Genomic DNA, 22,942 nt, shown 5'->3' on the forward strand with positions numbered 1-22,942 from the left:
GCATTACTGTCCATAAAACCTGGACTGCTGAGGAGAGAGGCTGAATATGGCCGTGTACACATCAGAATTATGTATATCCAAGCCAACCTGACACCAATGGCAGGATAGTTCAATTGGCCGTACATGCTGCATGATCCAATGTATAGTCGTGCGAGGTTATGTATCCTGCAACTAATAGCCTATACAACTGCATTTTTTTTTTAAATTTTGCAACAACATTCTGCTGTCTTCAGATTATGCTATTAGAGAATTTCCCTTTAATGGTGTTACAGCTTTTCAGTGATTATTTTCATGTGACATTTCTGTAGTTCACGATTTTCAGCACTAGGTGGCGTAGCATACATGCAGAATGCACATCATAAATCAGATTTTCATCTATTGAATTCCAAAGTATTGCTGTAGAATTGTGCAATTATTGGGAGCATAGGGGAGGGGGGGGGGGTGGTCTATAGATGCACTTTTCACATATAACAGAGAGCACTGTGTATGTCATATGTATTGTTGCTTATTAAATATGGGTTATTATCATAACAATAATTTATCTATTTTCATTAGATTGACCCTATTACCAGCTTCAATAGACACAATCTCCCTATTGCATAGTGCTGCAGAATGTGTTGGTTCTTTATAAATAAGTAATGAATTTCTATGGCAGGCACGAGAATTGTGTTTACATTGCTCCTTCACCAACTGTATGTTCACAGTAGAAGAGTCCTCCTGGGACCTCTTAGGGTTCTTGTGTTGGAATGTAAATAATGCTTCATTAACCATGCATTAGCATCCACCACTTCAAATTGCACTTGATAAAACCTAGACTGCTCTTGTGTGTGTTTTTTTTATTATTAGCCAGCAGCAGCACTTTAGCTGGCAGTGATAGAGCCCAGGAGGTTTTTAGAAAAAGCTTCCAGCCATCGGTTATCGGCTTCATGTTATATTGACATTGTCTGTAAAGGATTTGATACATGGTTCAGGCGATGGGCTTTTTACAGCCTGGGAATAGCCTGATTAATGTCCCATGTCAAGACAACGTCTAATGGTAATCAAAAGGAGGCCGATGCATAGGAAATGGGTAAACAGCGAGTCTCCTTGTCCTTAGCTGTGACATTGCTCATCTGACACTGGAGCGGCTTCTGCCAGCTTAGTCGTGGTGGGATGTGTAACAGACAAGACTCTGTCTTACTGTCTGAATAAGGGACTCTAGTGAATTCAGGCGGCGGAGAGGAACCTGGGAGATATGTAAATATGTATTTGTCCCTTGGATTTGAAAAAGCTTAAAAGAAATCATTCACTTCTCTTGTTGAATATATTCATAAAATATAGACACTAGAATGGAATGAAACACTATTGTGATTAATATTTACTTGTATATTCTTATCCTTTATACTGTTCCAAAGTGTAGCACAGCTCCTTAAAATTAGGGAGACAATACAACCGCACAACCTTACTCTCATTTTGTTGTTTTTCTGAATTTATATTTGCAATGCACTCACAAAATAGTTGTTTTCCTTTCTGTGTGTCCAGTGGCTTCCTGCTCACAGTTCACTGCTAATTCTCTTATTAGCATTCCATACTGAATAAGGCCCATAATTACGAAATTGAATTGTATAAGCACAAATGGGGCAAACTTTGTTGTTGCACTTACACCGTGGTATAACCCACTGTTATACAGCTCACATTACACTGAATTGGCAAATACCAGAGCCATGTGCCCCAGGAATACCGTACTGCTCACACAAACATGTATGCAGTTTTTCCATAATCCAGTTTGGCCTTGCCGACAGAAATATAGATAACAATGTTTGTGTTGCTAACTCGTGGAATATCTTTAACTATACAGATACAACATCGATTTTCTGGCACCTGCTTTAATCTGGACACATCAGGTGGCAGGGGTAGTTAGGATTTATGAGGGTTTAGAGGGGCAGCAGGAGAGAGGGATTTACTCAGTGGGTGGGAGAAGTGGCGCTGCTGACAGAGAAAGAGTTGTACTGCATGGGGGGTGGCGCTGCTTGCGGACAGAGGGAGTCGCGATGCGTGGCAAAGGGGAGGGGGTGAACTGTGGGAGGGAGTCGCACTGAGGGTGGGAGAAGTGGTGCTGCTGTTAGAGAGGAAGTAGCGCTGCATGGTAGGGGTGGAATAAAACACACTGCTGGCAGATAGAGGAAGTCAAGATGCTTGGGGGGGGGGGGGGGTGGACTGTGGGAGGCAGTCGCACTGAGGGTGGGAGAAGTGATGCTGCTCTCAGAGAGGGAGTTGCTCTGCATGGTAGGGGTGGGAGAAAAGGCACTGCTGGCAGAGAGAGGACAGATGTTTGGGAGGGTGGACTGTGGGAGGGAGGCATGTGGGGGCATTAGAAGTGTGCGGGTGTGAGACAGGTGTGTGTGTGTGTGGGGGGGGGGGGGGAGGAGGCACTGTGGTGATACCACTCTTAATCTGGCAAAATGGCCAATCCAGCATAGTAATTATACTCAGGGTGCCGGATTATCGGTGGTGTATCTGTAACAGGGATAATAGATGCATTTTATTTCTCAGCAGATTGCTGACTTGTACTGGGGGTCCCATGCTACACTGTTATTATGAAGAGGATGGTAGAGATCAGTGCCGAAGCTGCCCCTTATCAGCCTTGGTTTTTGCCCTTTGCCTTGATTATTAGGCCTTTTATATTCTTTCTTTTTACTGCAGGGCCGGTTGTAAACAATTCTGATCATTTTTACTATGCGAACTTCCTTATTTAAGTCATGAAAGCTGCACTGCAGACATGGCTGCTAATTAGTATGACTTGGTGAAGTAGAATAGCATCTGCTAATATAATTTTACTATCTAAACTTTTATACTACTTTTTCCCTATTCCTATTCCCTTATAGGCCATATGGCCATATGCTGGATATATCTGGGAGAATAAAGTGAAGAGAATTAGGAAGATTGAGCTATTTATTTAGAAACAACTGATATTATGGTACCCCTTTAGCTTAGACGTACGCTATGACTTCACTTCCAAAAGCCGCTATGGGTTGACTTCCAATCTTAAATTTTTCTGCCTTTTTTTACTTAACCCAGTGGTTCCCAAACTGTGTGCCGTGGCTCCCTGGGGTGCCTCGGAGCACATGCAGGGGTGCCTCAGGTTGGTGGTCAAGAACCAATTCAAATTGTTTATGGTCAATGTAATGGGCAAAATCAGTGCTTGTGGCTTTCAGTTATAAAATATGTGGATAAACAGAAGTGAATCATGTTTCTCACCACACAACTGGACCTAAGGATAACATTTAAGCACAACTTATTTAATTATTATTTTTTATTCTTGGTAACTGTCACGGACCCACCAGTCGCCTGCTCCGATACGTCAATCTGAGCAGCTCCGGCCGTGACTGGGGTTCACTTTGGACTCTCGGGTCCTTTACTTGAGGTACACTGCCACCAGCCAAAACCTGATTTTAGCGCTTGAAACTGCGCAAGGGGCGGCTTGGCTCGCACCTGACCGCACAATACAATATACAAATGGTAACACGCTGGAGCGTTCTCTTCTGAGAGCTAATGAGTCTTAAGAACACAGAACCAGGACTGAGAATATGTATTATTTATTCCTAGAAATACTACAGAGCTTTAGAAAATAGTTACAAGATATTACAATGATTTTAAAAGTACACACAAGATTAAATGCAATTTCAGAAATAAAATAAAAGGGAAAAATGACAGAACCGTATCTTACACTTAAGTACCAATCCTGACGTGGGGGGGTTCTCCACAAGAAATCTCTGGTCGCTTACAGCCTGTTTGCTACACCCCCAGGTAGTGACACTGACTATAGGGAGAAGGGTCTTAGTTATACCTTGAAGACTCCGTCATCCCTCCCACCCTTGGGATTTTTAACCATTCCCTTGCTGAGCCTAGTGAAGGTCCCTAGATATAGGATCTTTCCCATAAAGAATTTGTCCCTGCTTTGAAGTAGATTTTATACATTCCTCAAGTGATAAGAGGTAATTTAGTGGAGGGCCAGAGCAACTTTGGCCTGTTGGCTGGACACTATTGCTCTCCCCCCCAATCTGGTTTATGAACGGTCTCAGATCTTTATCTTACATCCTAACTCCAGAGGAGTCCACAGATGTCAAACAGAGGGAATACAGGCCTCAAACTCAAACCAGGGTCACCTACAGTTTACCCACATAATAAAAGACATGTCCTGATTCCAATACTCACAGGAGACATAATTTTACAACAATACCAGACATACATTGATCGAACAGATAATCATAACAGGAGGCATACGTTAATTTGATCGATCACCTGATCTGATCGTTACAGTAACAAATTTTTGGCCTAGGGGTGCCCTGAAAAATACTCTGATACTCTAGGGTGCCGTGATTCAAAAAAGTTTGGGAACCACTGACTTAACCACATTCTGCTTCAAGTGATTACAAAACGATTGATATTTCTGCTAACGTATGATGGAAAATACTCTACATATAGGGTATTTTTCAATTATTTACTTGCAACCTGGTGATTTGGATCTTTCCTCCTCCTCCTCCTTCTTTACCTATTCATTGAAGTGGAGCAGGAAGGCTGCTACTAGGGCATGTAGATTTGTCGACAGTCAATTTTGGGTACATATGTTTTTGGGGTTTTTAACAGCAGTTCCGAATGTACCAAACCTCTGTCGCTGAAGCAGACAGTCAATCATACCTCCCAACATGACCCACCCCAGGAGGGAAGCAATGCTCTGTTCCTGGACTTCCTCTTAATGTATGATTACCAGCACCTGTGGTAAAACACCTTTCTTTTTCAATTAACCAGTCTCACACAGGTGCTGGTAATCCTAAATTAAGAGGGAAGCACAGGAACAGAGCATTGTGTCCCTCCTGGAGAGGGTCGTGTTGGGAGGTATGGTCCATGGACTTCACTCAGCAGCGATGTGTGAGGGATCTGACATGGCTACTTACAAGCATACCCTCTGGCCGCTTGTGTCGCGAGTGTGAAATGATAAGGGTTGTGCTACTATATTTCAGATGTGCCCACCAGTATCTGAACGGTCAGTAGTACTGACTGTTCCGACACCTGCAGCTATTGATTTTGATAGTTGCACCTGTCATTAGACCCATTGTCAGTTACTGTCTATGGTTGTGGCGCCTGCTAAGCTCTGGGTTGCAAAAGCAATTTTGCAGTGCTTGCGAGATCTTGCGCATGCTCAGTGCAGCCGACCTGGCAGTGAGACACAGCGCATCAGCACTGGCAGGGATCGCTGGAGGGGTGAGTTTTTTTACTCCTCCAATACAGCAAACAAGATGTTAATACAGCTCATCAGCATTACTTCCTAATGAGGTGAAGCAAGAAGCACTATAGGGGCACAATATGTGCTGCAATAATATATCTCCCTCACAATTACTTCATTCAAAAAAACACATTTCACCAGGTGTTTTCCCTAACACTGAGTTAACCAATCAAAGCTCATTCCATCTGCCTCAGCTGAAAAGCAGAGGCAAACTGCATGTTTTCTATGTTATATTGTTCGAATGTGCAACAAAAAATATATATAGTATATCTATGCTTGAGTACAGGTGACTTAATTAGTGCTTAAACTAAATTAATCAGTCAATTTAATTTAACCATCTGCACCAGAGGAGCTTCTAGGGAGGAGAAGGCCCCTGTCAAGACTCAGACGGGATGCTCTAATATCTGCGCCCCCCGTCCGCCCCACATTGCCGGCTACCGCAGATATAATTATCACATATGCACTAACATATGTGATAATTATGGCAAAGGACAGCTCTTGCGTTAAGAGCTGTCTTTTGCGGTGAGCCAGCGATGCACAGCGGGTCCTGGCGGCTCCCCCCTCCCTCCCTTACCCAGCTTATGTGCTGCTGCTACGAGCGGGCGGCCTCTCCTCCTCCTCCTCCTCCCTGCACCTGGAAGAGGATTTACAGTGAAACGAGGAGGAGGTCACAGGTCCGGGCAGCACAGCGCTGTGCTGCCTGGACACAGGTGAGGGCAGTTGGCGTGAGGTGGCGGGGGTCGTTGCGGGGTGGAATGGGTCACGTTAAGAAGCCCATGTGCCGTGCGGGTTTTCCTGCATATCAAAATGCAGTAAAATCCCAGATAACAGTGTTTTTACCGCATATTTTGATAAGAGAATCCCGCCCTAAGTCAGGGACCCTTCCTCTCTAGCCAGCAGCTCTGTAGACACTGGAATCATGGAAAGTAAATATTGAAAAATATGGGTGCAATGTGTGTGGTGTGTGGGCTGTCTGGTGGCACTGATCAAGACTCAAGCATATATAACCTTAAAACCTGGATTGTAATGACAGAGTATTGGAAACTACATCATCAAGTTTCCACGAGATTTCATATGAGACTGTCCCAGGGCGAGATTCTCTATTACAGAAATGCGGTAAAAACCCCGTTATCGGGGTTTTTACTGCATTTCTGTATTCTCTAATGTCCCTCCGCAGTGTCACCGCTGCGGAGGGAATCGCCAGCAAAAGCTGGCGGTTCCCTGCAGAAGCCTATGGGCTTCTTACCGCAGCGGTGTGTGAGGGATCCGTCACGGATCCCTCCCAGCATGCCCTGCGGCCGGCGTGTCAGTCTGCGCATGCGCAGATGGACTCCCGGGTCATAGACCCGGAAGTCCAGCAACGGCGCTGCATCGCAAGGGACAGCTCTTACCGCAAGAGCTGTCCCTTGCGTTAATGACTGCATATTTTAGAGAATATGCGGTCATTAGAAATGCGGTGGCCGGCGATACTGGGCTGCGGATTTTAGAGAATCCCGCCCCTAGTCTCCCAAAAGTGTGCAAAGATTACCTCAAGGAATGTGTAAATGTATGAATAAAAGTGTTGTGCATGTGCGCAGATTCCACATACTGCACATGTGCTGACAACATTAAGGGGTGCTCTGCATTTCTGAGTGAGTGCATACTGCCTCACCGCAATATTAGGCGAAGAAGGAGCAGCGTGTACTCCAGTGCAAGTGCTGACACTTTATGTTGCCATGATGCTTTAGTATCATGTTTAAAGTGATAATTCTTATTTGGGTAAGTGCTTTACCTATCATTACAACCGTGGCAGCATACTGCTCTCGGCTTTGTCTTGTTGAACATATAGTTGGTACAGTAGTCATAGGGGGAGATTCTCTAAAAATCTCTGCCGCCCATCGCAATTATAATTATCGCATATGTTCTAACATATGCGATAATTATAGCAAAGGACAGCTCTTGCGTTAAGAGCTGTCCTTTGCGGTGAGAGTCGCCGGGTCCCAGCAGGTCCTGACGGCTTCTCCTTCCCTCCCACACCCAGCGCTGCTGCTGCTGCACCGGGCTCTCCTCCTCCCTGCACCCGGAAGAGGATCAGTGCAGGGAGGAGGAGGTCACAGGGAGGAGGAGGTCACAGGTCCGGGCAGCACAGCTCTGTGCTGCCCGGACACAGGTGAGGGGGCGATGCGGGGCAGCGGTGGGATGCGGTAGAAGTCCATAGGCTTCTATGGGGCATCGCCATAAAAATCTGGCGGGGGATGCTTACAGCATTTTTAGCTTAGAGAATCTCCCCCATAGTGACTGTTGGCAAACCACATGTATTCCCCCTAGTATTGTTAATTGCTCATTTTGTTGCATCAGTATTGCAGCACCAATCATTTTAAATGTTATTTTTCAACCATATTAGGTGTGGCACTTACTAGTGACAACTTTTTTTTATGTGTTTACGTTGCTTCAGCTAATACAGTATCACATATAAGCAGGCAGTGGGGGAAAGTTACTAAGATGGGGAGTTTTTTCATGATGTTTTGTCAGATAAAAATACCTCATCTTCTATTCTGTTTAATATTCAATATTAATATTCGAGTTCACACTTGCACAATGCACCCCTGGGACCGGAGATGCCGCTGAAGAGGATCCCGAAACTCACCGTGGACGACTTAAGTATGAAAAAAAAAACATACTCATGTATGGCCATACATTGCTGCTAAATGAGTTGGCCTCCCAAACGAATATTCCATCATTAAGGCCTTTGTGATCACTCTTTTGATTTCATGTTTAGATTTTCCTACATGCGGCATTCAGACTGATTAAGGGCGGTATTCAATGTGAATACCCTGCGAGGTGCAGCGAATCCTTTTTAGGATTCGCTGCACATTCGCCACGTTCCGGAGCCAGCGGGCTCCGGTATTCAACGTGTCAGGGGCTCGCTGCCCCTGACAGGCGAATATGAGCTCCTGCGGCGATTGCCGCAGGGAGCCTGAGGAGGGTGCCAGGCAGAGAGATGGAAGTCTCTCTGCCTGCCCCTGAACGTTTGTGGGAGGCAGGTGGGCTCCCCGGGTGCCAGGCAGCACAGGCTGCCCCCCGGGGGTGCCAGCAGGGGGCCACGTATATTCACTATACCCGATTGTAACATCGGGTGCAGTGAATATATGAATATGTAATGAGCGGCTCGGCTCCGGCGCCCCCTGCTGGCTGCTGTGTTAAAAATATTTTTTTTTAAATTAAATATATATTCATGTGCTTACAGCACATGAATAAAAGTAGCATGCCCCTCCTCAGAATAAAATTCCTGATTTTTAGACACCAAATGTAAAAAACAAAACACTTTATTTTAGAAGTTCACATTCCACTTCACCATAAAAAGATAGCGATTGCTACTCGGTGAATCATGGCGAAAAAAAACCTGAACTGTATTCGCCATGTGGTCATTGAATAGGGTGATTCACCGTTTTTGTCAAAAATTCGCCAAACAGCACAAATTCGCCATAAAAACATGGCGAATCAGGCTCATTGAATACCGCCCTAATAGTGAATTCTAGAAAATATATCATCTCATTTGATGACCCAAGAAAATTTTAACCCTTTGAGAGCCAAAATCTCTGTGAGCGATATGCAAAATACCAGCAAAAATGCCAGTGTCGCTCACATTTGTTATATAAATTTAAATACAAAATGTTGTCTAAAAAGGTATTTTTTTTCCTAAAGAAGGTAAACATTTCAGGTCATTATGATGAAAAAAAAAAATATTTGGCAATTTTCACACCTATTTTGACAAATTCACTTGACACTCAAAGGTTTAAAATATAACTTGTTATTATTATTATTATTATTATTATTATTATTATAATAACAAAATTGCTGTTAAGCCACAAAATATTAAAAATGTAAGAAAGAAGTGAATGGTTAATATTACATTAATAAATTAATAGTATTTTAATATTCACCATTTACTTCTTTCACATGATTTTTATTTTGTGGCTTAACAATCATTTTATTGATTATAATAAAAGTTATGTTTTAAAAAAAACATTGTTGTGGGTCACTAAATGAGATGATATATTTTCTAGAATACACAATTAATTAGTCTATGAGTGCCCCATGTGGGAATACTTTGTCTATATTCTTTTTCAGAGTATATATAACTACTGTATTGCCTGGGTTCACCTCCCCATCTAACAAATTCAATGTAATTGTAAAAGAATACAGGGGAAGGATTATGTGATAGAGTAGTCTGTGTGTACTTAATTATTGTACAATTGCTTCTGATATACTGTAATGGTACAAGCCTTAAGGTGCATACAGATTCACTCCAGGAGTGATATTGGGCCAGATGCAAGAAGCTTCAATAGTGATAAAATGGAGAGTGATAAACAGCTAGCCAATCAGCTCCTACCTGCCATGTCACAGACTATGTTTGAAAAATGTCAGGCAGGAGCTGATTGGTTAGTTGTTTATCACTCTTAACAAGAGCAGGGGGAGAGGCGGGTGTTATTAAGGTAGGTAGTGAAAACGTCCAATCAGGTGTAAAGTCAATCTAAACACATACCTCCCAACATGACCCTCTGCAGGAGGGACACAATGCTCTGCTCCTGCACTTTCCTCTTAATTTATGATTTCCAACACCTGTGGCTAAGTACACACCACAAAGGTGTGTACCTAGCCTTAATCATGGAATATCAGTTTGGGAGGCCAACTCATTTAGCAGCAATGTATGGCCAAACATGAGTATGTTTTTTTTTTTTTATGCTCACCTCGCCCCCTGATGTCCGCGGTGGCCTTCAGAATCCTCTTCAGCACCATCTCTGGTCCCAGGGGTGCATTGCGCGAGTGCCCGGGCATGCCAGTGATTTCACCGTGCAATGCACCCCTGAGACCGGAGATGCTGCCAAAGGTCACCGTGGACGTCGGGGGATCATCAGGGCACCACCAGGGGACCAGGTAAGTACTGTATGGAATTTTTTTTTTTTCCGAGAAATCCCTTATACAAAATGTGTACACCCAGTGTGTATGAACCTTAATAATCATGTTTGGAAAAATGAAGGGATAACCACTAAAAGCGCTTTTGAGCGATATCCCCACCGTCGTAAAGTGCGGCAATGTCACGCAGATTTTCCAATGAATCTGCACCCTGTTGCTTTTAAGATGCATTATAAAGTAAATTTTCCATACAAAGTATTTTGACGTTGCATATAAGCAGCACTATGAAATTAAATGCAATCTCTATTTCTTTCTTTCTTTACATGCTGTTTGCTGGCTGGCTTGTATCCTTTTTGTATTAAAGTAAAAAGCATTTTGGAATAGCTTAATACATGAACTGGGTTTATGTGTATTCTAGGCACAGTGTAATTGTAATATTTCTTAACTGTTCCCAGGTCGGAGCTGCACCTGCACCAGATGGCAGACAGCCACTCCTTTGGAATCTCGCCATGTGTGAAGGTAGGGAGATGGCTCATTATGCAAATAAGCACGCTTTCTGGATTAACTGCTGCCCCGTTCCTCTTTTGTTCTTGAGTGCTCGCACGCATGATATGTGGCCGATCTGACAGGGAATATGTATAAGCGAGAAAAGAAATGTTATCTAGAGGACATATTCATAATATCGCTACATTCTGTGACAGGCTTTGCTGATCACTGTAGGGTGTGAGAACAGTATGGTGTTATTGTTGCAGCATTGTCAGAACACTACACCATCTTGTTGCTGAACTGCCAGCATTATATTAGAAGTTACAATGCTCTTGTTTTTTAGTGTATGCGTTAATATGAAATATCTCTTGTGCTGACCTTGCTAGCTTCTCACTCTGTCTGTGATTACTTGTGTTGTTTGTTTCCCCTCAGAAGTTACATAATAGCTATATTCCTTACGTGATGCACCTTTTTCCACTCCATTGTAAGTGGGGATCGCTAGGGAAATTACAAGTACAATAAACAAGTCTTACTAGTTAAAGGAAAACAATCTGTACAATACTGAGGATAATGGATAAAATGTCATTTTCCTTGTTGTAGCAAGATGTCTGGTGGCTGATGAGGATCTGGAAGTAGAATGGGCATACACTACTCAAAAACTAATGTTCAGTGAAATAGCTAATTTACGTACATATGCAGAGCGGTATTTATTTCAAGATGCATAAGCAGCACATGCACCTAATTTGCTACAAATCATCACCTTTATTGTATGCTTGAACCTGCACTATACTAGGGACAACAGATATTAGGGGTTATTCGGACCTGATCATAAAGCTGATTTTTTTCCTCTCAAATTGATGAAGCTATCTGCACTGCAGGTGGGGCAAATGTAACGTGCTGAGAGATTTACATTAGGGTGGTGTGTGTTGAAACTGAAATCTAATTTACAGTGTAAAAATAAAGCAGCCAATATTTGCCCTGTACAGAACCAAAGACCTCACCCAAATCCTGCACAAGCTCCAGGAGCCAAAAACTGTAGAGGGTGCTGTAGACCTGGCGCTAGCTGCTCAGCAGAGGATGAAGTGCAGAGAGGTGCTCTCCCTGCTCTGCATCCCGGCTGCTGTACAGGCGACCTCTCGGCTCCCAACTACCAAAAGGGGCAGAGCTACATGGATCAAAGGTGGTGGAGCTACATGGATCAAAGGGGGAGGAGCTACATGGGACTGAGGGGGGTGGAGCTACAGGGGAGTATGTTGATGAAAGTAAGGAGGAGAGGATGACAGCCAGAATGAGGTAAATAGTGTGAGAGAGTACTGCTGTTGGCAGCTGTGGGTGTTAGGTATAAGCAGTGCTTCTTATGTCAGCATCGCTTCTAGTGCCAGCAACTGTGGGCATTATGTATAAGCAGCGCTTCTAGTGTCAACAACTGTATATGTATAATTATGTATAAGCAACATTACTACTGTCGGGATACGTGGGCATTATGTACAAGCAGTGTTACAACTACTATGGCAACTGTGGCTATTATATATAAGCAGTGCTGTTGCTGTAGGCAGCAGGGGTGGGCGGTACGGGGTGGTACGGCGTACAGCTAAAGCATATGGTGCCGGTACCCCGTACCGCCATAACAAATACCCCCTCAAGTTTTTACTGCACATGCGTGCATATGTGAGTGGCGGGGGGCTTGGCCTTTCCCAGGTCTGCCACACCGCCACAACTGATTCCCTTCAGAGGGGAAGGGAGTTGAGCACATTGCGCATCTCTCCTTCCCGTCCCTGTGTCACTGTGACTGGGCTGTCAACCAATAAGAGCTCGCGGGCTGGCAGCCAATCAGGAGCCAGTCCGCGAGGTATGATTGGCTCATGGCCCAGTCAGGGACACAGTGAATGGAAAGGAGAGATGCGCAGTGCGCTTCCCTCCCCTGTGAAGGGAACAAGCAGTGGCGGAGGACTGGAGGCCGGAGGGGGGACAACCAAGACGAGACCCAGAGACAGCCTGAGCCAGCAGCACTGCAGGACAGTAAGTTGTTCGGCTGGCTTATTCTGGCACTGTGGGGGCATTTCTGTGCGGCACTGTGGGGGCATACCTAGCACTGTGGGGCATATATGTGTGGCACTGGGGGGGCATGCCTAGAACTGTGGCGGCATAAGTGTGTCACTGTGGTGGTATATCTGGAATATATTTGTGGCACTGTGGGGGCCCCAAGGGAACCTACAAAACCAGTCCTACCCTGTACCTTTGCCACTATTACCATTGGGCTCCGGACCAGTCTCTAAAAATCTTTCTGTGCTGAACGATTAACACTCAGCTTCCACTTGGATTACAAACATACCACTTGGTTCCACATACCCGAACGGAGGTTTCTTGCAAATCTGGAAAAGCCATCCCTTAACAAACACATACCGCTGGCCAGTTGGACCGACTACAGTACTACTTTGCAAAGTGCTGGGAATACCAAAAGTGAGCTCCAAGGAGCTCCCAGAGACACTATAGGAACGGACAGGCCTTCGACAATACGGTACCGTATGGACTAACAATAATTGGTTCCCTTTTGTCATCTTCAGATTTTTTATCCATTTATAAAAAAATTTACAACATAATTTGTTTTTTTTCATCACACCTATCTATCTATGCATTCATTTATTGGCTCTATGATATATCATGTTTTAACGTCTGCATGTTTTTCTTATTAAATGTCATTGATTTAAAAAAAAAAAACCTGAATTGGCACTATGAGAATTGATTTGAAACTTAATTGCATATAACAATATATATTCCTTAAATTATATAATTATCCACCTAATACACAGCACAATGTGCCCACTGTGGGGGCATATATGTGTGGCATTGTGGGTGCATATCTGGCACTGTGGGGGCATATATGTGTGGCACTGGGGGCATACCTAGCACTGTGGGGGCATATATTTGTGGCACTGTGGGGGCATATCTGGACTGTGGGAGCATATGTGTTTAAGTCTATGGGGGCATATCTGTCACTGCGGGTATATATGTGTGGCACTGTGGGGGCATACCTAGCACTATGGGGGCATATGTGTGGCACATCTGGCACAGTGGGGGCACATTAGAAATGGGCATCAGTTGTGTGGCAGAGGCGCAATGGCCATTATGGTGTGGGGCATAATGTGTAATGGGTATTATGGCATGGGTAATATGTATTGGGTGTTTGACGCGTAACAGGCCTTACTGTGAACATTTTGGCCACACGCCTTCGGTGTGCAATATCCCTGTTTGTAGTTTATCTGGCTCCTATATTTTGTGTGCAGGATGCAATGCACAAGCCCAAACAGAAATGTCATCATGTTCTAAAGTTTTGTCATGCAGCCACTCCCCCTCGTGTCATATGGCCACACCCCTTGCCACACCCTAACCACACCCATTTTTTGCTGCGCGCCTTCGGTGCTTTCACCACTGGTAGGCAGCCGTGGACATTGTGTGTAATCAGTGCTACTATTGTCAGTATCATGTGTTTAAGCGGCTCTAATTCTATGGGCATTATGTGTGTAATCAGCATTACTACTGTGGGCATTATGTATACAGTATAAGCAGCACAACTACTGTAGGCATTTTGGGCCTTATTCTAGTTCACTCTTTCTGACAAAATCCTTCTTAGATGGATAAAACCATGTGCACTGCAGGGGGGCAGATGTAAAATGTGCAGAAAGAATTAGATTTGGGTGAGCTATTTTGTTTCTGTGCAGGGTAAATACTGGCTGCTTTATTTTTACACTGCAATATAGATCTCACTTTCAAGTAAAACCCCACCCAAATCTAATTCTCTCTGCACAAGTAACATCTGCCCCATCTGCAGTGCATATGGTTTTGTCCATCTAAGAAGCATTTTGTCAGAAAGAGTGAACTAGAATAAGGCCCTTTGTGTGTAAGTGGCACTACTACTGTGCCCATAATGTGTAACTGGCGCTACTGCTGTGGGAAATATGTGTTTAAGGGGCACTACTACTGTGTGTGTAAGCGGCTTTGCTACTGTGGGCATTTTTTTGTATAAGCGATGCTGTTAATGTGGGCATTATGTGTGTGAGGGGTGCTGCTACTTTGGGCATTATGTGCATTAGGGACATTAATACTGTGGGCATTACATGTATAAGCTACACTACTAGTTTGGGCATTATGTGTAGTGTTATTTGAATAAAGGCAACTATGTGCTGTGTAATGTGAATATGATCTTCTGTGTGGCATTATTTGAAATGGGGGTACTGTTGTGTGGCTATGGCCATTCCTTGTGTGGGGCGCCATGACATGAGCTTGCTACAGGTACCGCGGCTTCATACTACATCTCTGCCCAAATCTACATTTGACCCACCTGCATTGCAACATGGTTTTGTTCTTTTGAGAAAAAGCAGCTTTGCGATCAGGTCTGAATAACCCCCACTGTGTTCTAACAGAAAGGTATGCACTTTACAGTATATGGTATTCTGGAAGGGCCAGGTTCTGGTAACATTGCACCATAGAAAACAATACAGTTACACCTTTTTGGTCTAAGGGTCAATGCCTTGTATTTGTACATTCTCGCATTTGTGCGCACTACTATCTTATACCTCCACACTTTGGAGTGGAGCATAAAGTAGGGAGACATTGGGGGCATGGCCTCATGACCAGGGTCATGGGTTCAATTGCTGCACTTCTGCAAGGCCACAACCCTTTTTCAACACTTGGGGGGCATGGTCAGCACTCTATGAGCCAAGATATTGGGCTTGATTCAGCAAGTCCCACAGAAGTGTGAAAATCACTATTGGGTCACATGTGCGTGGGCTAAGAGTCAAACTGAGATTGCATCCCAGAAGGATGCAATCCCAATTTGTTGGTCAGCAGGGGAGAGGAACAGGGGGATATGGTCATTGGGTCACCAGCTAGTTGTTAGACAGTCATTAGGTCGACACCATTAGGTCGACATGTGTCTAGGTCGACATGCAGGAAGGTCAACATGAGTCTAGGTCGACAGGGTCATTAGGTTGACATGGGTAAGGTTGACAGTCCAAAGGTCGACATGAGGTTTTTCACTGTTTTTCCTGAGCCAACATGTGCCGACAGGCGGTATTTCATGCCCTACCATCCACTACGGCGTGGTGGGAGAATAAAAAAGTGTGCAGAGCGCAGCGAGCCATGCGAGGGAATGCTGTGCACTTTAACCTGTGTCAATGTCGACTGCGTCGACATTCGGACCAAAAAGCAGTGAAAAATCCCATGTCATCCTTTTGACTGTTGACCGAACCCATGTCGACCTAATGACCCTGTCGACCTAACCCATGTCAGCCTAGACTTATGTCAACCTTCCTGCATGTTGACCTAGACACATGTCGACCTAAATACATGTCGACCTAATGGTGTTGACCTAATGACTGTCTAACCACTTGCTGGTGACCAACTGATATATCGGATATCGCCCCCAATTGGAGGTGTTTAATATCAGATCAATCCGATGCGCATTGCTGTGCACATTAGATCGGAGCCTTATTTATTTATGTATTTATTAACCGTTTCTTATATAGCGCAGCAAATTCCGTTGCGCTTTACAAAGGGGACAGTGATACAACAAAACAGGGTATTTACAGACAGTCAAAATGTAGGAGGGCCCTGCTCACAAGCTTACAATCTATAGGGAAATAGGCATTGATACATAAGGATAGATACTGTATTCTTTATTGCATCGATTCCATCAGAATGCAAGGTTCTATGACTGGTTCTGGAATTTGATAAGCTTGCCTGAAGAGATGAGTTTTTAGGGAACGCTTATAGGTTTGGAGACTGGAGGAGAGTCTTATTGTGCTTGGGAGAGCATTCCACAGAGTGGGTGCAGTCCGTAGAAAGTCCTGCAGTCGGGAATGGGAGCGAGTAATGAGTGTGGATGAGAGACGCAGATCTTGGGAGGAGCGATGAGGTCGTGTTGGATGATATTTTGAGATAAGAGAAGATATGTATGTTGGTGTAGTTTAGTTTATGGCTTTGTGTGTAAGTAAAATAATTTTGTATTAAATACGGTAGAATACAGGTAACCAATGAAGTGACTAACAGAGTAGCTTTGCAGACGATGAACGTCTGGCTAGGAAGATTAGCCTTGCAGTTGCATTCATAATGGACTGTAGTGGTAAGAGTCTGTATTGGGGAAGGCCAATAAGGAGACTATTGCAATAATCAATGCGTGAGATGATGAGAGCATGGTTTAGAGATTTTGCAGTGTCTTGTGTAAGGTAAGGGCGAATTTTAAATATGTTTTTTAGGTGCATGTGGCATGATTTTTGAGACAGATTGAATGTGGGGTACAAAGGAAAGTTCTGAGTCAAGGATAACACCTAGGCAGCGAGCTTGAGAGGTAGGAGTGATTGTCATCTTATCAACAGCGATAGAGATATCAGGTTGGTAACTACTATTTATTGGCGGAAATATAATTAATTCTGTTTTTGAGATATTAAGTTTGAGGTGGCGAGATGACATCCAGGATGAAACAGCAGAAAGGCATTCAGAGACACGGCTCAATACAGATGGGGACAGGTCCGGGGAGGATAGGTAGAGCTGAGTATCATCCGCATACAGATGATACTGAAATCCAAAGGAGCTGATTAGTTTGCCAAGAGATGAGGTATAGATTGAGAAAAGCAGGGGACCTAAAACTGAACCCTGAGGTACTCCAACTGAAAGAAGTAGCGAAGAGGAGGTAGAATCAGAGAAACAAACACTAAAGGAGCGGTTAGATAGGTAGGATGAGAACCAAGAGAGGGCTGTGTCTTTAAGACCTATGGATTGTAGTGTTTGTATGAGAAGTGTGTGGTCAACAGTGTCAAAAGCAGCAGAGAGATCTAGAAGAATTAGTAGTGAGTAGTGGCCTTTAGACTTAGCAGTGACCAGATCATTCACAACTTTAGTCAGTGCTGTCTCTGTGGAGTGTTGGGCACGAAAGCCTGACTGATGCTGGTCCATTAAGTTGTGCGAGTTAAGAAAGTGTGTGAGGCGAGTATAGGCAAGTCTTTCAAGTAGTTTGGAGGTGCATGGAAGTTGAGAAATGGGACGGTAGTTTGAGAGAGAGCTTGGATCAGAATTCTGTTTTTTCAGAATCGGAGTAATAACTGCTTGTTTGAACAATGAAGGAAAGACACCAGTAGAGAAAGAGAGGTTACAGATTTTAGTTAAGATTAGGATGAGCACAGGAGACAGAGATTTACTTATTTGCGAGGGTATAGGGTCAAGAGGAGAGGTAGTAGAGTGGGAGGCAGAGAAAAGTGCAGATACTTCAACTTCATTTGTGTGATCAAATGAAGCAAATGCTTCAGAGGGCTCAGGTATGGAATTGAGCATATCACAAACTGAGTTGGAGCATACCAATTCATATCTGATCTTGTCAATCTTATCCCTGAAGTAGGAAGCAAGATCTTGTGCATGGATAGTGGTTGGTGGCTTGGGTGAGGGAGGGTTGAGAAGGGATTTAAATGTATTAAAAAGACATTTTGGGTTAGAAGCTTGAGCAGAAATGAGAGTTTGGAAATATGTTTGTTTGGCAGTTTCCAGGGCATAACTGTAGTACTGGTAGATATTCTTATATGTAAAGAAATCCATTGGACTGTGAGATTTACGCCATTTACGCTCAGCTTTGCGTGAGATATTTTGTAGGTGTCTCGTTAATTTAGAGTGCCACGGTTCCGTCTAGGCCTACTTGAGATCTTATGTGCAGCACATAAGATGAATTGGAATCGGACCATTAGCGGCACATTGCGTGTGCTAAAAAGCATGGATGTATCTTTTCCAATTTCCTTTAAACTCCCCTGGCAGATCACGGGAGCCGTTTTGCATGCAATTTATCGTATGTAAAAAATGGCACATCATGTGCCAGTGAGGGAGCTGCCGGGGTGGTTCAGGGGAAGACAAGTCGGACCTGCGTATGTCCACCATAAGGCTGTTGCGATAACCTATCCACCATTTTTCCGGGTTGGGATAATTTGGTCTACAGCATGATGGTCGGCAGTCATTAGGTCAACACCATTAGGTCGACATGGGAAAAGGTCAACATGGGGAAAGGTTGAAAGTTCATTAGTTCGACAGGTCGTCAGCTTGACAATGTCTAGGTTGACAGTCAAAAGGTCGACATGGGATTTTTCACAGTTTTTTTACCTGAATGTAAACACAGTTGACACGGTGCCTCGCTATGCTCGGCACACTAATTTATTCTCCCACCACGCCCTAGTGGATGGTAGGACATGAAATACCGCCTGTCGGCACATGTCGGCTCAAAAAACAGTGAAAAACCCTATGTCGACCTTTTGACTGTCGACCTAGACCTTGTCAAACTTATGACCTTTCAAACGAATGACCTTTCGACCTAGAACCATGTCGACCGTTTCCCATGTCAACCTAGACCCACGTCAACATTTTCCCATGTCGACCTAATGGTGTCGACCTAATGACCGTCAACCATCATGCTGTAGACCAAATGACCGCATCCCCATTTTTCCATCCTGACCAGTAGAAATGATGTCTATGCTGCATTATGTTTCTAGAACAGGCAGTATTCTTACCTACATTGTTTTTCACATTTCTTTCTTGAGCTAAATCTGTCACATTCGCGATTTATTGTCCTCATTTTCTTTTTTTTTACTTATTTAGTATTTTAAATAATACACTTCTGATCATTGTATTAAGGAACCAACATGTTACAGCAAAAAAACTGTTTTATGATAATATTTTAATATAATGGTTGAAAGTCATAAAATTCCAAAACAAGGGAAGTGTGTGAATAAAACTACTAATATACATGTGTAACACTGGTGAGAACATGCTATTAAGTGAATCTATCTCAATGTGTGGCTGCCTTAAACCTTTCAGATCAGAAGTTTATAGTGGCTATAGGCATGGGATAAGCAATAAAACCTGTTAATGTGTGAAACGATTCATGTGAAAGGTTTTTAGTAAATGTAGCATGAAAGACAGCCCGACTGCCTAGAGCAGCTCCTACGAAATTTCCTCCTTGACTCCGCCAGTCACTTAGAATTATTCCTCTGCGTGATCCTCTCACATGACAAAGCACTAAATAGCTGGAACGGATCTTCAAATACCTGTCAGAAAGAAATGTTGCAGCTGAATCCAGTATTTTAGAGCAGGTTCAGTTTTAGTTTTAGCTACTAGTTCCAGCTACTGTATATATCACTGGCCCCTATGTGACAGGCGTGGTTTGTGTACAGTTAATAGATCTACAGTACATAGCTGCCTACCCTCCTGCATTCTGCAGGAGACTCCCTGAAATAACAGCAATCTCTCTCTCTCCCTTATTAGTCTAACAATCTCCCTCATTTCACCAAGACCACATTACACTGTTACATCATAGTTACCTCCCCTCCTGTATTCTGCAGGAGACTCCCTAAAATAGCAGCCATCTCCCTCTTTAGTCTAGCAATCTCCCTCATTTCACCTAGCCCACATTACACTGCCACATTTTTTTGGGAAAAAGGAATGAGAGATAGATACATTTACATTGAATCCTCAGCGCCATTTAGCTGATAGTACATCTTACTAACTGCTTTGGGGCTATGGAACTAGACATGCCATTTGGGTGGAACATGACATGCCCCCTCAATGGGGCCCTGTGAAAAATTATACTACCAACTATAATCTCCGTGAACTAGTTTCCAAAAGTAGGCAAGTATGCTACAGTATCTAGATAGAGAGTCAATAGTTCTACCCCCAAAGGTTGACACGAAAAAGGTAGACACATGGCAAGGTTACTAAACATGCATGTTCACCATTAATGTTGGCATAGAGGGAGAATATAAAAGTGTGCTGAGTGTAGCAAGGCACCAAGCCCGAAGTATGGCGAGTGAAGCGTTACACTGATTGGGGTCCATGTTGATAGTTATCAACATTGACGCCAAAAAAATAGAGAAAAACTCAGTCAGTCTTTTCATGTGTCTACCTTTTTCATGAGGACCTTTTGACCTTGTTAACCTTTCTTTTGTTGAACTTTTGACCCTTTGGGGGTCGACCTATTGACTGTTTATCTAGACCAGGGATCGCCAACCCGTCGCTCGCGAGCAACGGGTAGCTTGCCGGGTAGTAACAGGTAGCTCGGCTGCTCCTCTGCCATAATCGCACTCCTCGCTCGGTGGCAGGAGGTCAACTAACGCAGAAAAGCGACCTCCTGCTGCTCCGCCGACGTGGTGCGGTCCTCACTTGTCGGCAGGAGGTCATCTGCTGCTACGGCGACATGGGTCTCACTTTACAGCCTGAGGTCACTGGGCGCGCTTTCTGCTACAGCAGCTGCACTTCGTCCGGAGTCACACTCCTGAACTCCGTTGACGCCGCGGTCATCTCCCTGGGCCTCCGACTTCTATACCCAGCTGTGAACGCCTCCGAACGCCTTCATGGATCTGGTACATTTCCTCTGTGTGTGTGTGTGTGAGATCCCCGCTGGCTACATTTGCTGTGTGTGTGTGTTCCCAATGTTTTTTTTTTATCTTTAATGCTGGCTATTACAGGGCACAGGGTGTGTGGGCATGTACCCTGCCAGGTCTGTTAATTAAAATCTGCTGGCTCACAGGGTTTTTTTCCTGGTAAAATATGCTGAATATTTGAGGGCAGAGGGTGTGTTTGTGCATGTGTGTGTGTGTGTACCTGACACTTTGGGGGCATACCTGACACTATTGGGGGCATATGTGTATCTGGCACTATTGGGGGCATATGTGTATCTGGCACTATTGGGGGCATATGTGTATCTGGCACTATTGGGGGCATATGTGTATCTGGCACTATTGGGGGCATATGTGTATCTGGCACTATTGGGGGCATATGTGTATCTGGCACTATTAAGGGCATATGTGTATCTGGCACTATTGGGGGCCTATGTGTATCTGGCACTATTGGGGGCATATATGTGTATCACACCCCCATATTCATTGGCCGCATCCCATGTGGCTACAGCTCTTAGAGTGCTGACCTTACCCCCATAGCGGAAAAAATGGGGGATGTAGCCTCGCAGGAGTTCCACGGTAGTAGGTGAACCCCCTAATTTCGGCACGCGCACATGTCCCTTCTCCTCTGCCTCCAATGTTGGGAGGTATGTATGCGACATATTGGACATTGCAGTTTGTGGCATATTGCGTCTGGGGCATTGCGGTGTGTGGCATAATGTGCCAGGGGCATCACAGTGTGGGGCATTTTTTGGTTAGTATGCAGATTTTTTACATTTTATTATTTTTGGTAGCTCTTCGGGCGGTTTATTTTTTCGCGAGTAGCTCCCGCCGCGAAAAAGGTTGGAGACCACTGATCTAGACACTGTCTATCTAATAATCCACACACAGCGTGGTTAAAGTCTGTGTTACTGTCTGTATTCATTTAGCGCATTCATCAATGTATTTGTGTTAAATATAGGCAGGTTGTATTGGAACCTTGACATAACTCAATTATCAAAATTCAGCATTTTATGAATTGGAAGTGCTGTTTTTTTTTCTTTTGGAAAAATATGTACTTTTGCGAGTAAAACTGTGTTTAGTAGATAACATAAGAAAGTGATAGTGAGGAATAAAATTCAAGCAACATTGACATTTTGACAACGTGAATTGGACACTTGTCAGAAAGTGCATGTACACGTCCATTCCTTCTAACATTATGCTATACACTGAGTGGCCAAATTGACACTTATACGCAGATCGGCCATAACTTCAGGTTGTTGCCGCTAGAGGGTGAGATAGCTATAAAAAGGAAATGCAGGACAAGTGAAGCATCAATTGCACTGTGTTGCTTGCAAAGAAATGGGCCAAAAACGTGACATAACTGAGTTTAGTTTGAATGCAGGATGATTGTAGGCACTCGAACCGTCGGAACCAGTATCAGCAAAATGGCTGCACTTATGAAGTGTTCGAGAGCAGCAGTTATTAATGTTTACAGAGAGTGGACTACCAAGCAGAAAACCGGGTCTCAACGTCAGGCTTGTGATCATCACAGGCTACTGAATGCTTGATCTGATCTTGCCAGAGTCGTCCAGTCCAACAGAAGAGCAACAGTACGTCAAATTGCGGGGAATCTTAATCAACGAGCAACTGTGAAAGTCTCTGAATGAACTGTTCTCCGCACATACACTTTATAGGCTATGGAAGCCAACGACATATTTGAAAGCCTTTACTGTCTACCTTGAACAAGAGCAGACCTCTCCAGTTCGCAAAGGAACACAATGATTGGACAGTAGATGACTGGAAAAGGGTCATGTGGTCCAATGAATCGCATTTTCAATTACACCATGCAGGGTGCGAATATGGAGAAAACAGCATGAAAGCATGGACCCCA

At 44.0% G+C, this 22,942-nt stretch overlaps 1 protein-coding gene across 2 annotated transcripts in view; it reads left to right on the top strand.

The window, feature by feature from the left end:
* Positions 1 to 22,942, top strand: part of MYO18B (myosin XVIIIB) — a 451,547-nt gene that overhangs the window by 20,802 nt on the left and 407,803 nt on the right. Inside the window, exons 1-2 of one of the 2 annotated variants that reach the window (XM_083146515.1) lie at positions 10,150 to 10,503; positions 10,615 to 10,678. In XM_083146515.1, coding sequence (XP_083002641.1) covers positions 10,454 to 10,503; positions 10,615 to 10,678 — 114 coding nt within the window. In that variant the 5' untranslated portion in view covers positions 10,150 to 10,453. Of the gene's footprint in view, positions 1 to 10,149; positions 10,504 to 10,614; positions 10,679 to 22,942 lie in introns of those variants that run through there. The other variant, XM_083146506.1, reaches the window with a different exon arrangement.

This window comes from Crinia signifera, chromosome 1, assembly GCF_055691185.1.
Source record: "Crinia signifera chromosome 1, ASM5569118v1, whole genome shotgun sequence".
Taxonomy (NCBI): Eukaryota; Metazoa; Chordata; class Amphibia; order Anura; family Myobatrachidae; genus Crinia; species Crinia signifera.